Below are 16,204 nucleotides of genomic sequence, written 5' to 3' on the forward strand. Positions count from 1 at the left end.
GCACAAACGATGATTCGCACACAGCCACCGAGGTCTGGTACTGCTGCATAGCACCACGGCAGCAGGCACGCAGAAGCCACTGACACCAAACAGACAGAAAGCTTCTCAGGTACCGGAGCTCAGACCACCAAGCCTCTTCCAAAATACACAGCAGACTGTTGGCTCCGTGCCCTCCCTCGTGAGTCACACGCCCACCTGAAACACGGAGTCCTCTGCCCGTCTGTCAGGACCAGCCGGAGCTGCATACTGGGCTTCTGTTCCCCAGAGACGTGCAAAGTGAGGGTGAGAGAACAGGCTGCAGGGACTGGGTGGAAGCTGTTCCAAAAATGCCAAAAAGGGAAGTCCCTGTCCCAGAGGAGTGGTGGGAGCCAAAGGCCAGCTTTGGAGCTTGACAGTAACTATGTTGAGTGCCCCAACATCTCCTTGTAAATCACCTCCTGCAACTTCCCGAGTACTCAAGTAAGCTGTAGAAAGTGAACACATGTATTTACAATGCTTCAAAACTGACCACGAGAAATATGCTCTAAACATCGAGCAACATCCTTAACAGAGGCTGGTTTGCCGGTCTACCAGAGGAGTGCACAGTGGCTGGAGTTGTCCTGACCAACACAGCCTTGTGCTGCTCTGCCCACGGGTGGCACTCGGCCGCTGCGCTCTGCAGAACCACAGTCTTGCGTTCAGTGAAGAAGGGGCCCTGCAGTTTCTTCTGGCGTGAGATTAATCATCCAGTTCAGCCTTCTCTTTTCTGCAAGGAGCAAAAACCAGGAAGGATTACAGACTTGAAAAAAATAAAAATAAAAATAAAAGAAAGAAACCAGAAAGACCATCTACTATGTCACGTACATGGGATAACTTTGGTGTTTCTGCTGCGCAGGCTCCAAAACCAGCTAGCCTTTGTGTAAGCTTCAGCATCAGCATGAAGCACCAGCGCAAATGGGGGATATGTGGCCTGGTACTGCACAGGGCTACCCCCCATAGCCTGGCCACACTGTGCAACACTACTACAAGAACAGACTCATCTTTTGTTTCTGGATGCATTTCTCAGGATACAGGAGCTGAGCAGAGCATGATGAGTTTCACTGGCCAAGTGTCCTAACGAATCTGTAAGAGCTGCCTCAAGTCAGCGCAAGTAATCCCTGACTGCTGCCACCAGCAACCTTCATTCTTCACTCTTTCCGGTCCAGCATGACCCTCAGAGCAGAGCGGGTTTTGAGTACTGACACACTTCATTCGTCCTGAAGTAGCTCTTCAGGCGGCGCTATCTGCTACCTGTCCAACCTGGTATCAGTGTGGGTCTGAGGGAACTCAACAACAAACCCCCATGAACAGTGCTGAAAAGGCAGCGCGGCCTTTTCATGACATGAGGAACTCCTATGCACCAGTGGACTTGCCATGGATTTGTACCGTTTAAGAGCAGCCATTGGCCTACATTATGTAAGAGTGGGGCAGTCTGACCCTCCCCTCATCTTCTGGGAACAGAAACCAGCTCCCTGCAGGATATTTCTGTTCACCCTCATGTCACACCTGTGGGCGTCAGTTCTTTGCTTATCATGGGTGCCGGAAACAGATCAAATCCCCAGTGACCTTCCCCAGCCTAGGACACGGTGCTCTGCAGAAAAAACGTGTGAAGTAGCATGGCTACAACCACCAGAAATCACCCTTTATGGAGGCAACATATGTCCTGATGTCACTTCAGCTCACCTTGTTACCCGGCCTGTCCCTTTAATGCCATTACTGAAGATCATTACATGAGCAGATCCCATTTGGAGAGGCAGCTGCTCGGGCTGCCCACACACCTACCTCTCTGGCCCAGAAGACGGGACCTTCACTGGTGAACACATCTGTTTCCGAATATACTCCCTCGATCTAATGTCAGCCTGGAATAAAGGAGGAAAATGAGTGAAAAGGGATTGATCAGCCTGTTTGGTGTCTCCCCATAGTTGTCTCAGTATGCCCCTGCACATCCTAATGCCAGTGCATCATAACTAGCCCTTCGGTGACTGCCTGGCAAAAAGCAACCTGTGCGCTTCTGTCCTTGGTTGTTTTTTGTGCCTCACTGTAAGCTGCTTGGGAGGGTGAAGACTTGAGACAAAGAAATAGAGGGTCCTGGACTGAGCAGCCCTACTGGAGTACAGTCCATTTCAGAAAGAGAAATTACAGTCTCTGAACCCTTCCTGTCTGCCCCTTCACTTCTCAGATGAGCAAGGAGGCGACGCTGAGCGTGCAGGAGACACTGGGTTCAGACAGTTCCTGCCCACCCATGCCTAAAGTCTGCTCAGCTCTCACCCTACCACAAGCATGGCAGGATGAACAGCCAGAGCAGGAACCAGACTGAGCTTCCTCGGTAAATCCCTGTTGCAGCTCAGATGCGTGGAGTCATCCCTCACCAAAGGCTTCTACAAGACCCAAAGGATGCATTAGCACGGGTTTCCAGCTCACACTGCAGTGAGCCTTCCTGCAGCAAGCACTGACCCAGCAGGAATCCCTCACCTTACACCTACACTGAACAGCTCCTAAGATGCCCTCCTGGTCATCCAGGGATGTGACAGGCCAGCAAGAATTTCCAGAGCCTAAGTAAGAATTGTTCACTGGCAAAGGGAGAGCTGCTGAGGTGATGGGCTGCTTTTCCATTGTGTCTTGTCTCTGTGCCAGAGCTGCAACTCCCCTTTCATGAACCCTGGCAGAAGAGAGCCAGGCTGAAGGAGACACAGGAGACTGAGAGTGCTCTGGTGTTTTCATCCCGTGAACCGACCTAAATGTCTTCTTCCATACGCAGGCACCTCTGAATGCAATGCAGGAAAGTATAACGAGCAGCCAGGCTCCTCCATGGGCCTTTTCCAGCAATAGCTTGGAACCTGGAGTCCAGGCCCACTGATGAGAGATGGAATAGACTTGATAGAAATTTAAAAGCACGGTCTCCTCAAAAGTTAAGGAAATACTGGAGCATTTTATCGACTTCTCTTGGGGCTGCAGAATGCCTCACGGACTCTGCTGCAATGACCTTCACTGTCTACACAGTGAAACAGAAGTTGTGTCCTGGGACTATGCTAACAGGGACTCCCACTGGCATTTCAGGCAGGTCAGGCTGCAGCCTTCAGGCTCAGAGCATTCCAAGATCATCCATGGTCTTTACAGCTGTGACGCTCTGATGTTCACAAAGAATTAGCTTTTCTGGTCACTAATCAGCTGAGAAATGTGGCCGTCCCCTCCACAGGAAACTGTAAATTAAGAGCGGGAACAAGGCTACGGAGGGGGCTGTGAAGAGTTGGGAATACAGCAATACAGCAGGCAAGTTGTCAAGATGACATGGGATGAAACGAGAGAAGCTTGCATCGCCCATTTTTGTACCCATCCCTTTACTTCCTCTGTTCCAGCAGTTGTATCACGAAGTAACAGATGGAGAAGCACGCCACTTGTCTGCTGCATATCCTTTTCCCTAGGCATGAGCTTGGCTCATCCTGCCTTTGCGCCTGGTGGGCTGGCTGTGTGATGGTAATTACGTGGCTAAAGCAGGTAAAAACATCCTGTAAAAGCAAACAGAGACGAGGCACAAGCACACTCTTGGCTCTATCACTTCTTGGCAGCAGATGCGAGGCAAGTGACTGACACACCTTTGACACTGTCCTAGCTTGTGAGTCCAAAAGCAAAGCTGCCAAGGAAGACAACAGGAGCAGTTTACACGCCAGACCGCAACAGTGCTACATGCTCTGCTTTCCAGTACAACCCCTCCTGGGGCCACAGATGAAAGATGTAACGTTGAGACTCTACCAAATTCATGGTTTACTGCCCTCTTCCTTGAAGTTGATCTCAGAGCCATCACCAAACCTCATCAAGCCCCTCCTCATGCAAGTATCCAGTTCCTCCTTTCCATTTCTGGAACCCCAAGAGCTATAGAAGGCGTTGCTGAACATTTACTGGATGTTCTTGTCGCCTTGAAGTATTACTGTTCAGCTTTCCAGTGCTACTCCATATTAGTGTAAGACTCTTGGATGCCATTACAAGCACCCGGATCCTGGTCTCTTGGTAACTTTGATTTTAACATTCCCTCAAAGTTTTTATTTTCTTTTTCAGAAACTTTCTTTCTCAAAAACACTGCTAGCCTGTGACATTTTAGAACAGCTGCTGTGCCCCACCTCAAAGACAGAGTCTCTCTCTCCACTTAAAAAGCAGTCTGTGACCTTCCCAGCTGGAAAAGCTTCACAGAATATGATGATCATGCTAATAAAGTGGGTTAGCGCATCCCCAGTGGCTGTCCTTGAAGCATTTTCTACTCCCATCACTATGCTATACTTCTGAAGAGTCTCTCCCATGCCCCAACGAGCTCCCCATGCTTCCCCCCCTGCAGCTCCCAGCCAGGCATCTCAGGTGGAGACTCTGCCAGCTTACTGCTGGAAATGCAGCTCCACAATTGCTTAACAAATCTGCGAGCTCAAGAATGAAACATGGTTACATAAGGGGTGGTTTGTTTGGGAGATTTTTTTCCCTTCTCTCTATAATTGGACAGTTTCATAACTGAACTGACAAATAACTTTGATCACTCTTCAGGATAAGAGATTACGTGATGCATTTTATAACGAGGGAAAGAGGTTGTTCAATGGAGTCCCTGCTGGGAGACCAAGGTAGCAAGAGTCAGATCTACGAACTATTTTTCTAGGGAAGAAAACCCCCGAATTCATTCTACTGATAACATAAGCTAATGCTTGATTAGGTGGCAAGTTACTGGCCAGTCCTCACTCCTAACACAGTGCTGAGAGACAGCTTAACCCAGCGTATTAACCAAGAGGCTAATCAATAAGATGGATAACTGTCCCGTAATAATCCTCACAGATTGTTTCTATTTTCAGCAGGGACTAGTGTTGGCATTACGGTCTGGAATTGTTGCTTTGCCTATTTTATGAGGGGCAGTGGTGAGCAGCAAGCTTGTATTGGGGGGCTACATCTCAGGGGAGTAAGAATTTCAGGATATCAGCGACTGATTTCCCCGCAGGGCAGCAGGAGCTATTCACACAGAGAAGAGGGATGATGGCTTATTTTTCAGTTTTGCATTAATAAGTATTTAATACTGCACATGATGTGACCTGCAGAAACTCACAGCTGTGGCCAGGCTGGTTTCTGTCCTCCTGGGTGGGCTGGAGTAACATCAGGCTGCCCCATCAGCCACATCCTGAGCCAGCAGGAACCAGCTGGGCAAGACGCCAGCTGGAGCTAAAAGGATCATCAAGTGAGCTGGAGGCTGGTGTGCAGCCAGCCAGGAAGCTGAGGAAGCAAGAGCAGAAGAATCTGTCCCAGAGCAATCCTCATCAGATGGAGTGTTAAAAGCTTCTGATTCCTCACTGTGCGTGTGGATCCTGGGTCTGAGCAGGCTCGGAGCGTGGGCAAACACTGCAGAGGGCTTCTGACCTCCGCCAGAAGCAGGCAAGAGCAGTTGCTCTCAGGAGGGCTTGCTGTTGGTTCCAGTGCCACTCAGTTTAAATGCTTTGTTTATTTTTCTGGGATGACAGCTTCTGCCTATCTCAATACCTTTGTCTGGTTAGCTTGAAAGGACCAAGTCTGCCTCAAAACCTCACCAGCTGGCTGGGTGGAGGGATCGCCCCTCTGCAAACGATATTCTCCCAGTTCAGCCTTGCATATAGAAGAAGTACTAAACAGAAGTAAATACGTACGTAGGTGATAATGAACTTCCCTCTGCTTTCTCTGAAAGATCACCCCTCTCACCTGCATCACAGCCACAGTTCCTTTGGCAACACAACCACATCGTGGGCTGAATGCAAATCAAACTGCTTCTGATTACTGTGAAGATGCAGTTTCATGCCCAAGAAGCACAACACACCCTACACAGACTGGCCAGCCATACCTCTTGGAAAGTGGAAGGTTTAAGTTCCCACAACAGTCGACAGTATTACACACGCTGCAGCGTAGCACTGCGTTCATCCAAGCCGTAAACACAGCCTCAAAAAGGTACTGCCAGCTGAGTTATCTGCAGAGCATTACACTTCTAGGGCTACCAGAACTTACCAACTAAGGGCTAATATTCCAGAAGTCTTTCACTGGACACTGGGAAAGCTGTAAGCACATCACCCGCCAGATCTGCAAGCCTGTCATGGAGAGATCCCGTAGCAAAAAGATCACCCAAGCCAGAACTCCCCACTGCCCTGCATCAAAATCTGTAACAGTTACTACACAGAAGTGTGGTGGGAAAAGTCCCGTGTAAAGGTTGAAACACCATTACCTCCTGCCACTCCTCTGCCTCTACACTAAACACACACCCTTCTCGATTTCTAGCCTTTCTGTAAGGAACGTGACAACACCTCATTCCATCGCTTTAAATAAAAGTCATAGTTAGAGGATTGGAGGAGTCTCGGAACATAGACAAACACTGGAGAAAGCTGGAAATGAAATGAAGGTGACGAAAACCTCCAAGACACCTTTTTGTTTCCAAAGGGAATGCTTTTCCCCTTTCCTCTGAGCATGCTGAACTGCAGAGCTAGCTTACAGCTCTGCGGAGGCATCTGTCCCTTGCTGGAAGAGGTTACATAAGAAGATCTATCAGCCTACTCCCGTCTGGCAGGTAGTGGTTTATGAGATCAGAAACTCTAGTTCTGGAATGGATGCTTCAAGGTTTGTTTTGCTTTAAGGTGTTAGATTTTTGTCTGTTTTATAACTATAGACCCGATACTCTGCTTTCAGGAAACACTGCGGTGCCAAGGAGAAGACCCTGTGTGCAGAGACTGCGTTAACAGCCCTCAGCAGGATCTTCTCAGTGCTGCTCTGAGGAGCTGCAGAGCAAAAGTGGCCAGACACCCGACAAGCACGGAGGTGTAGCAACGTGAACTGCGTGTTCCAGGGCAACGTTACAAACAGGGACATCTGGAGAGGCCCTGCTCCCTGAGCACCCGCTAACAGCAGGGTGACCCTGAGAAGGGAAGCACTTGTCAGGCTAGAAGTCCCAGAGGCTTTACGCTTCTCCAATCCCTTTCTCAAGCCCTGCTGTGATTTAATTAGTCTGAAGCAGAGCCTTGGTGGCAGCTGCGACTCGCTGAATGTGATCCAGTGCTGTCACCTACTGGCTGCCTGCTGTCCCAGAGCCCGCAGTTCCTTGTGGAGTGCAGTAGCGAGGAAAAGCCCAGAGGAGCAGCACTGCAGTCTGTGCTAGGCTCAAAGCACCAGGAAAGCTGCGTTTCCAGCTCCTCTGTATTAACATCAGCATCACAGAAGTTGCCTGCAGAGAGGAACCAAGAAATCTGTCAAGCTAGGTCTGCAGTGAGGGTTGGGTGCACTTCTCAGCACTGCGTCAGAAGAACAAGCAAGGAAGAAGGGAGGATGATCACTTAACCACCACGTAAACAGCAATACAACAGGCTGGGGAGGACAGGCCAGCAAGAAGGGTGCCCACTGCAGAACTGTCAGTTACAGACGGGTGGCAAACTGAGGCTCCGAAACATCACCACAGGCTTGGCATCCGCAGCTATCATGTCCCCCCACTACCTACCTGCCTGCCTGCTCCCCTACCCCAGGTCTGCACTCCCCTTCCTCAGCTCCCCTGCTTCTGTACCTGGCGGATGGGCTCCGGGATCCGGTACCTGCAGCAGGACTGGACTAGACGCACAGCTGTCTCCAGGCACACCCTGTGGCCCACAGAGATATAAAGGGGCTTAGAGCTGTTGCAGCTACGCAGGGCCTGTGCATTCAGAAACGAGAGAGATCAAATACTTAAGAGGCTTACTTCAAACAAATACAACGTGGCAGATGAATTATAAGCCAGCCACTTGTCTTCAGAGGGTGGGCTGCTGGGTCTGTATTTGCTAGCTCCCAACCTCCTTGATCCTCTGCTTCACAGTTATCTCCTCACAGGGACTGTTTGCCCTTTTGGACACTCGTGACCCTTCCCCAGATGCCTCACACAGCTCTGGGAAGCAATGAGACTTGCTAATACAGACTATGTTAACATAACACCAGATGAAGGAAGTTTCTTACACCTGCCCATTTCCTGTGCAGCACTCTTCTGAGTCAAATGCTTTTGTATTGCATCCTGGTAAGCTGCTTGACCGTGGTTCATGAACAGGGTGCCATAACCATGTACGTGAATATACCCAACACCTGAACCACCAACTCTTTCCACTGGTGTCTGAGTTGACAGAAAAGGGAAATCGGCGCTACTGGTCACCTGTTCAGACCTTGTCTTCCTGAACTAATGTCACCAAGACCAGTCCCACCACAGTGACAACATCCTCCGGTGCTCACAGCTACACAAAGCTGGAAGACTTGATGGCCAAGCAGAACTCCCTGCAGCTTACCATACCAAGGACATTCCCTGAAGTGCCTGTCAGCGGGAACGTATCTCCTCCCCTCTGCAAGGAACGGATCTAGGGCACAGAAGCACACAAAGTCAGTTGGTGACAAACTGAATGCGACTGTGCTAATTGTCTAGGGATATTAAAGAGTGGAAATAATTCCCAACCTAGCCTCACCTGCTCTCTGTGCAGCTCATCCCTGGCCAAGCCATCCACCTGCAGGAGGTTCTTGGCCACTCCAATGCACGGTAGATCTGTCAGGACTCCCAGGTGACAGGCCACACCAAACCCTGTCAACAACAAGGCACTGTAACTGCAGAACACCAGACAGGAATCTCAAGCGGCAGCATGGGGAGAGCGGGGCTCTCCAGTGCAGTCCTACCTCTGTGATGGAGCAGGCCATTCCCATCTACAAGAAGCACCTGAAAAAAAAATACGCATTATTTTCTGTGCACTGAGAGCCTCCAATATGCAGCGATGCTAGCCCTCTGAGGAAGAAGTCTGTCTCAGTACTTTTACTCCTCTGCATAAGGATCTTCCTTCCTTCAGTGCTGCTTACATATGACTTTAAATGGCCAGTGTCCCACCGCCACAAGCTCTTAATGGCTGGCAGCACTCTTCACTGGTGCCACACACAGAATAGCATCCCTAGTCCCTGAAGAAAGTGGAATAGTTGCCTCAATAAAACTTCAACGCCGTGCTTTCTGCTCTGCCAGCAGAAAACTGCTAGGCAGTGCAATCTCAGCAGTACTCTGAGCCTTTGTGACTTTTCAGCTTAGGACAAAGAAATGAGCCACACCTGAGGTTTGAGCCTGGGCTCCTCCTGCTGAAGTCTCTGAACAGCTTCCACCAGGAAAGGGACCTCTCGGAAGGCCAAGAATCCTGCCACATACGGGGCACTCACGGCCACCATCTGGCAGTCCTCGTACAGCACCTAGGAGTACAGCGGGACAGAGCAGAGGCAGTGACCTCCAGGACTTTTCTGGGTAGTTATCCTGGCTCTTTCAGACATCACTTCTAGTTTATGTCCTTTACTCTGTTGTTGTTGTTTTTTTCCAAATACTTTGCTTCTGGATCTCTCCTACAAAGCTAAGGGCATTGGGTTGTGTCAGTCCATTAGAGAAAGGGGTGGATAATGGACTGCTGACAGAAGACAGCCAGAGATCATCCTACCATACCCTGCTTGAGAGCAAAGTCCTGGAAAGAAATGAGAGCAGCTATTCAAATACACAGCAGGGGACCCCCAAAGCTCACACAAAGCATTATCAAACGGTGTTCGTGTTTCTACGCAGGGAGGGGCAAGGGATGCCAAAACAAACCCTTTAAGACAGGACAAAAAACGTACACACAGTGTAAGTCAACAATCAAGGAAGGATTTGGAATTCAGTTCATAAAAATCCCAGTGGCCAATATCAAACTTTATTTGTTTGTTATGGGTTTTAAAGGTAACTTTTACATCATTTTTAAAGTTAGGAAACAGGCAAGTAACTTTATTAATTCAAGGTAAATGACTATGGGATGTGGAATTTGTGGCAGTCTTAGGAATGCTTCTGTAAATTATACCCCGTATTAGGAGTTGATTCCAAGCAAGAACTCACAAAGAGGACAGCTGCTGCTTAGGAGTACTGCAAGTGCTTTAATTTCTTCTCTCGATCGGCAACGAATAACAATGGTCCTTTGTGTCTCCTCCTGGGTAGCGGCTGAGACTGGCTATTTCTAATACCTACCTAAACCCGCTAAAGTCTTCTGCGCCTGGCTGCGACCTACATCTCAGCACTGTATTTTCCGATTTACTCGCTCGTACCCATACTGAGCCTATCCTTCAGTGCCTCTGAAGTTCCCTGTAACCCCATGAACCTCCTGCAGCTGGGAGCGGTTTGCATCGCATCTTCCCAGAGGTATCTCTAAAACCTGACTTATCCTCCCCTCCGTTTATCTTTCTCACAGGACACGGGGCGGGAGGCTTTGCGAAGCGCACGCGGCAACTCGCTGAGCTCCCGCGAGGCGGAGAGGCACGGCAGACAGCGGCCTTTTGTGCGAACCCTCTGAGAAAACACCTCCCGCTACCGCACGCCTGGGCACCACCCTGCGGAGCGCAGCCGTTTACTCGCCGTTACCTCGAGCCCCGGGTAGCTGAGAACGACGAGGGAAGCGCAGGCCCTCGAGTCGTCGCCTTTGACGTAAGACAAGTCCACGCCTCCCACTCTCTCCAGCCCCGCAAAGCTCGGCTCCTTCTGCCACTCCTCGGTGTCCTCCGCCACCACGCCGCCCTTCAGCCGGGCCTGCTCGCTGCCGGAGGAGCGCAGAGCCGCGGGGTGAGCGCCGCCTCCCGCGCGGCCCGCGCCCGGGACCCGCTCCCCCCCGCACCGAGCGGGCGACCCCGGGGCCGGGGCCGGACCCCGCCAGGACGCACAAGCCTCGGCTACAGAGGGCAGACCGCAGGGGGAGCCTCCCGGGCGGCCCCCGGGGGCTGGGCGGGGAAAGGGAGCCCGCCGGGCCCGGCCCGCACCGAGCGGGAGCGCAACGCGGCCCCGCCGCACCGGCCCGGACCCGGGCCCTGGGCCTGGGCCCACCCCGCCCCGGAGCCCCCCGGGCCCGCAGCCTCGCGCGGTTGCCATGGCCACGGCCACCGCCCCCCCCCCACCTCCCCGGGCGCATGCGCATGGCGCCCCCGCGCCGTTACCGTGCCCAGCGGCGGAGCAGGGCGGCCGGCGGCGGCCCCGTCATGGCGGCCCGGCGGGGAAGGAGGCGGAGGCGGGAGGAGGTGCAGCGGGGCTTTATTGAGGAGCGCCGCGGGGAGGGGCCGGCCCCCGGCGAGGCGAAAGGCCGCAGCTGGGGGGTGAGGTGAAGGCAAGAAGGGAGCGGTTCGTTCTGGGGCAGTTTTCGCTTTTTCTCTCTTCCCACCTCGGTCTCGGCGCTCCGGGGGTGCTGAGGGGGACGAAGGGGGGCGCAGCGAGGCCGGCGGCACAGGGGGAGCTGTGCAGGGGAAGGGCAGCAGCATAGCAAGCACCCTGGTGCCGGCGGGTATCAAGAACCAGGGAGATCGCAAAAAAAAAAGCCTATTAAAAGTGCCTGTCATTTCCCATCATTAACGAGCACCCTTCTCTTTCTACTCTGTTCTGCTGCTGCTGCATGGAGGCATCCAAACTTCACCCCGTTGGCGTAAAAAGTGGCGTGGGGGGGGAAAGGTAACACACACAACACAAAACCAACACCCATGAAACCCTGACCTTCCTGAATCTCACTTGCACCCTGTGTTTGAGGCACTAAAATGCTTGGTGTAAGAGGAGGAAAAATCACTAGTGGCCCCAGGCAGGCCCAGTGTTGCTAGTAGTCTTAGTTTTCTCTACGCTCTCTTTTGAAGAGAGCAGCTGCTTTCCAGGTAGCAGTAGCATGGGAGAGGAGAATCTCATCCGGGAATGCATCTTGCAGCTCTGCAGCCAACTCCGAGTCTTTTTCATCAAGGAGAGGAATGAGTGATTCCTTCAGGCTAGAAAGCAGAGAGCAAAGTAGTATTATTAGGACATGATCAAGTTGTCAGGGCCAAGCTTGTGGATGTAGAAAACTAAGCATGCTCCCATGAGTGACTACGGAAGTGGCTGTGTTTATAGCACTCAAGAACAACAACTGCTGTATTTCAGCACTGTTTCCAAAAGCTTGTGTAAGATGCAGAAGAGTCTTACATGCCAGAAACATGGAGGGTGCCCTACAAATAGCCACATATCCTTAATATCAATGCTTGTGCTTTGTGTCCAGCAGAGCAATTATTTGCTAACGGAATTGTTTCCATCACAAGTGTTTTCAAAGAGACAGAGGAGCTTAAGTCATTATTAACTGGTGGGTTGTTTTGGGCTGCATAAACCTATTACCTCCATGGGGGTCGGAATTCATCCACACTTTTGACACGTCCCAGCTTCAGGATGATCATTTCATGGAGCTCCTGAAGGAAGGTTTCAAGCCTTGAGTGAACGAGGTAGGTGTTGAGGAGCTTGGCGATCTCTGGAGTGAGATCAGCTTTGTACTCTGCACTGATGTCTACAAAAGGATCCTAAAAATGCAACGAGAAAAAAAGAACCAAGCATGTTTGAGCAACTTCATCTTAGTGACGAGGAAACACCTGAGCAGACCCTGAGGTTGCCAGCGTATCTTACCCTTTTGATGCGCAGAAGCTGCTCAGATTTGCGGGTGGAGAGAAGTTGCCAAAGGGCTATGCTGTGCTTTAGGTGGCATCGTCCGAGGGCCTGAAAGAAAAACAAAGTGTGAAACTGGATGCAAGGAACTTATTTCAGAGCCTGTTTATCCCCCTGCAGAAGAAACAGAGAAGCCCACTAAAATAGAAGCCACGTTAACTGGCAGGGTGACACAGCAACTTGATCGGGTGGGAGATATCCCTGCCCATGGTAGAGAAGGTTGGAACTAAATGACCTTTAAGGTCCCTTCCCACCCAAACCATTCAATGATTCTATGATGGCACTGATAAACAGTCTTACTATGACAAAGTAGTATATACAAAAGCCTCATCCAGCAGTTGGGAGTTTATAAAGCCTTTTCAACATGGGTATAAAAGCCTACAGGCTTACATCTCCTGATTCCCCATTTTGCCTTCAGTAATCCAGCTTTCTTGGCCATTGTGAAAGCTCTGTCATTTTCCCATTCCCTATGTCACACATACTTGTCATAGCATAGTGCCTTTGCCCCCTATCAGTAAAATGCCACTTTTCACACATCATTAGGAGATAAAACCTTCCCCTATCACCACTTTAGAGAAGTAAAGTGCTATTTTCGATCCTGTTCAGCACCACGGTAAGCCAGTGTCACTAAAAGCTGACTCATTATTGAAAGTTTTCCCTTTTTGCGGTTTTAGCATTGCATCTAATTATGCTGGCACCCAACTAAGTATTCTCCTTCCTGGTGGTGATGGCAGAAGAACAGGGATCTGCAGAGAGGAGTTTGACCTTCCACACATCCTCCACTTGACCCTTCTGTAGGGTTTTGCAAGAACCTGCTGAGCATCATGAGCTATTGGATGCTCCCACCTGGTAAACACTGGTTGCAGTGGAAGTGAAAATTGTTTTCTCCCCTGCTGTCAAGTATAGTGGGGAGGAAATTCTAACACATTCTAATTCAGCTTGAATTAGAACTTTTGCTGGGCTTGGAGGTCAAACTGTCTGGATTTAGTATAAACCAGTACAGATACAATCCTTTAAGGATACAAGCTTTGCTCTCAGGACTCACCTGCAGTACATGAGGGTTTGTCTGATCACCCATCTGCAGAACGTTTACAATGTAGTCAGTCAGAAACATTTCTGCATTCTCTCCAGCCATGGCCAGGAATCCCAAGGTAATTTCAGCGACAGACAGAGCATCACAGACATCACTGTAAGACTGTAGTTCCCCACTGATCGTGTTCATAACAGAACTGGGAAGAGCACTCTGAAAACCATGAAGTCAAAGCAGTTGCTAGTATTAGTTTAGAACCATTCCTTACTGCTGCTCAATCTGCAGAAGTCAGGAATGAGGGCATAGCCCCAGATTTAGGAAACTGGAAGTGCTTAACTACATCTCTTTCCTTTGTAAATCCTGACTGACAAAAGACAGCCAGTGTGTACATATTCGAGGCATGCGAACAGATTAGCGAGCAAGCCCTCATAGCAGATGAGCAAGGCAATCGAGAAGACGGGCCTGACACTTCTTGGCATGTCAGGGGTCACATGCTTGCCCTGTTTCTCCAGGGCAGAAACCCACCTGATCCAGCTTACTCCTGACATCATTAAACAGCTCTTCGTAATTTCGATCATGTCTGTACACGAGGGTAGGTATTCCCTGTCAGGAGAGAAACCCAGGGTTGTAGAATTTCGCTAACATTGCTAACCCTGCTACAGTGTCTGTTTGGCTGCAGCAAAGACTGCAGGGGTTCAGACATCAGCCAATAAGTTGTCAAGCCTGCAGTTCTCTGCAGGGCTCTGACATCAACGAGTTGTCTGCTAGCTATGTTTTCTAGCCGCTTAGAAACATAGCTAGCTGCCTCGTCCTACCATTAGGGTGATGAGCGGCTTCCCCTGCAAGAATTTGCTGATGACTTGCTGCTGGATTCTCTCCAGATCAAAGTGCTGCAACGTCTCCCACCCTTCTCCATGCTGTACTGGCAGTTGGATAAGATCAGAGGAATCAGGTCTCTCTCAACCTCGTAACTGATCAAGTGCAGGTCAGCTACTTCTGATGGACTGATCGAGTACCTTCAGAAGAGGAAAAAAGTTGTCTCCATTTAGTGACAAGCCTTTATGAAGAAGGGAAAGCAGATTGTGTGGGAGCAGGTAATACAACAGAGACAAAAAATGCCTGGCTGGAATAGCAACATACCTATCATCTTCTTTGGTATGTTTGTTCACCAAATGGATAAAGTCATTGTGCAGACTAATGAGATAACTGGCCAAGGCTGTGGAGCAGAGGCCCAGTCCCTGTCGACGTGGCAGAAGGACCTCAAGCTTGCTGTCCATGGTCAGGTCAGCATCACAGTAGCCTTCAGGAAGCTTAATTTCCCCTAAAATAAAAAGCATAGAAGACTGCTTGTGGTGTCCCAGAGCTTGCCCCATGATGAATAGCCTCTCTTGAGCCAACCCAGGTCAGGAGAAAGTACAGCAAGAGAAATTGACAAAAAGGTCACACTTTCTGTTCCTTGTAGGTGCTAAAGGAAGCAGGTTCAGGTGAGAATACTACAAGTAGGAAACATTCTTCCATTTGCACCTACATCTTTTTAACCTTTAACAGCCAAGGTCAGTTTGGGAGGATATTTTCAGCAACTGACAGAAGAAACCTGTACTGTCAAAGGGTACTGAGGACCCTGTCTGACAGCAGGCACTCTCTCATTTCCATCACACAGAACAATGCTGTGAGGGAAGGGTACTCACCATTGGTATCCAGTGATCTTCTCAGCTTGTTCCAAACAGACAGGAACACGTTAACTCTCCTCTGTAACAGGTCCCTCATCACATCTGAGCCATATCAGAAACAGGAATCCTTGAAATATCTTTACTGGCAACACCATGAAACTCAATATATAAGAATTTTCAAAGCACACCACATAACCTTAGGTAACTGTTCAAACAGACCAGAAATGTTTAAATGTACATTAAACAGTTTTCCAACATTATCAAATTGTGTAATTTGCTGTTTATGTTCTTCCATTATTGAGTGCCTTTGGCACATGCTACAAGGCTGCATGGATCCTTGGTCTGCATGACCCTTAAGAAATCTTCCATAAGTACTTAAGAACCGAAGTAATGGCACTCGAGTGCAATTAAAGTTTTTGCAATTGAGTGCAATTAAAGGAGTTGTCACAAAATGCCTGTTTCTGACTTAACAGAAGGGCTGGATACCTATTACACATTTTAGGAAGGCCCTTAACTCTAGAGCAGCTTAGAAATTCAACATACCCACAGCTGCGTTCAGGGATTTATCTTGCCTATCTCTGAACAGAGTCCCTACCTCTTGTGCTTAAATTCTCTTAAAACCACTTTAACTTTAAGAAAAACTCTAACATCAAAGGCCTCCAGTATATTTGGATAGGAGTTGAAAGGAAAAATAAGGACTTAAGATTGCAAGTTTAAGAGAAGTTTTCACCTTCATTTTCATCTGGACTATCCAAGCAATCTTTCTAAAGCACTTTTTGTTTCACTAATTTACAGTTTTGGTGGAATCTTCTCACCTGAGCGGGGTTCGTTGAGGAAGTCTCTGATCGTGCAGCGCTTCACATCAGCAGTGTTCAGAAATTGCCTCACTAAGTCTCTCTGAAGAGCCAGAATCTCTGGTAAAGTTTTAACCAGCCTCAGTTCTGTTTCCTGGAAGAGGAAAGGGGATCTATGAGTAAAGCTGTCCTTGGACAAACCAGTTTTGAATACTTCTATTGAATTACT

The 16,204-nt window shown here is 49.6% G+C and overlaps 2 protein-coding genes across 7 annotated transcripts in view; both read right to left on the minus strand.

The window, feature by feature from the left end:
* Positions 1–465: 465 nt before the first annotated feature.
* On the minus strand, positions 466–11,106 carry ENDOV (endonuclease V). Of its 6 annotated transcripts, none has more exons than XM_040530545.1 (10): positions 10,975–11,106; positions 10,409–10,580; positions 9,091–9,225; positions 8,674–8,713; positions 8,469–8,581; positions 8,295–8,363; positions 7,553–7,625; positions 7,065–7,219; positions 1,801–1,877; positions 466–745 (listed from the first exon to the last, which is right to left on the minus strand). In XM_040530545.1, exons 1-10 carry the CDS (start codon positions 11,016–11,018, stop codon positions 718–720), a joined length of 906 nt encoding a protein of 301 aa, XP_040386479.1. In that variant the 5' UTR covers positions 11,019–11,106; the 3' UTR covers positions 466–717. The 6 variants fall into 6 exon arrangements, with proteins under 6 accessions (XP_040386479.1, XP_040386478.1, XP_040386481.1 ...); XM_040530544.1 differs by having other exon boundaries at positions 7,553–7,678; XM_040530547.1 differs by lacking the exon at positions 9,091–9,225 and having other exon boundaries at positions 7,553–7,678.
* Positions 11,053–16,204, minus strand: part of RNF213 (ring finger protein 213) — a 52,764-nt gene continuing 47,612 nt past the window's right edge. The window contains 10 exon segments of the mRNA XM_040530550.1: positions 11,053–11,781; positions 12,161–12,339; positions 12,443–12,532; positions 13,527–13,724; positions 14,037–14,114; positions 14,327–14,412; positions 14,415–14,527; positions 14,652–14,832; positions 15,200–15,283; positions 15,997–16,129. Coding sequence (XP_040386484.1) covers positions 11,628–11,781; positions 12,161–12,339; positions 12,443–12,532; positions 13,527–13,724; positions 14,037–14,114; positions 14,327–14,412; positions 14,415–14,527; positions 14,652–14,832; positions 15,200–15,283; positions 15,997–16,129 — 1,296 coding nt within the window. The 3' untranslated portion in view covers positions 11,053–11,627.

Source organism: Cygnus olor, chromosome 18 (genome assembly GCF_009769625.2).
Source record: "Cygnus olor isolate bCygOlo1 chromosome 18, bCygOlo1.pri.v2, whole genome shotgun sequence".
NCBI lineage: Eukaryota > Metazoa > Chordata > Aves > Anseriformes > Anatidae > Cygnus > Cygnus olor.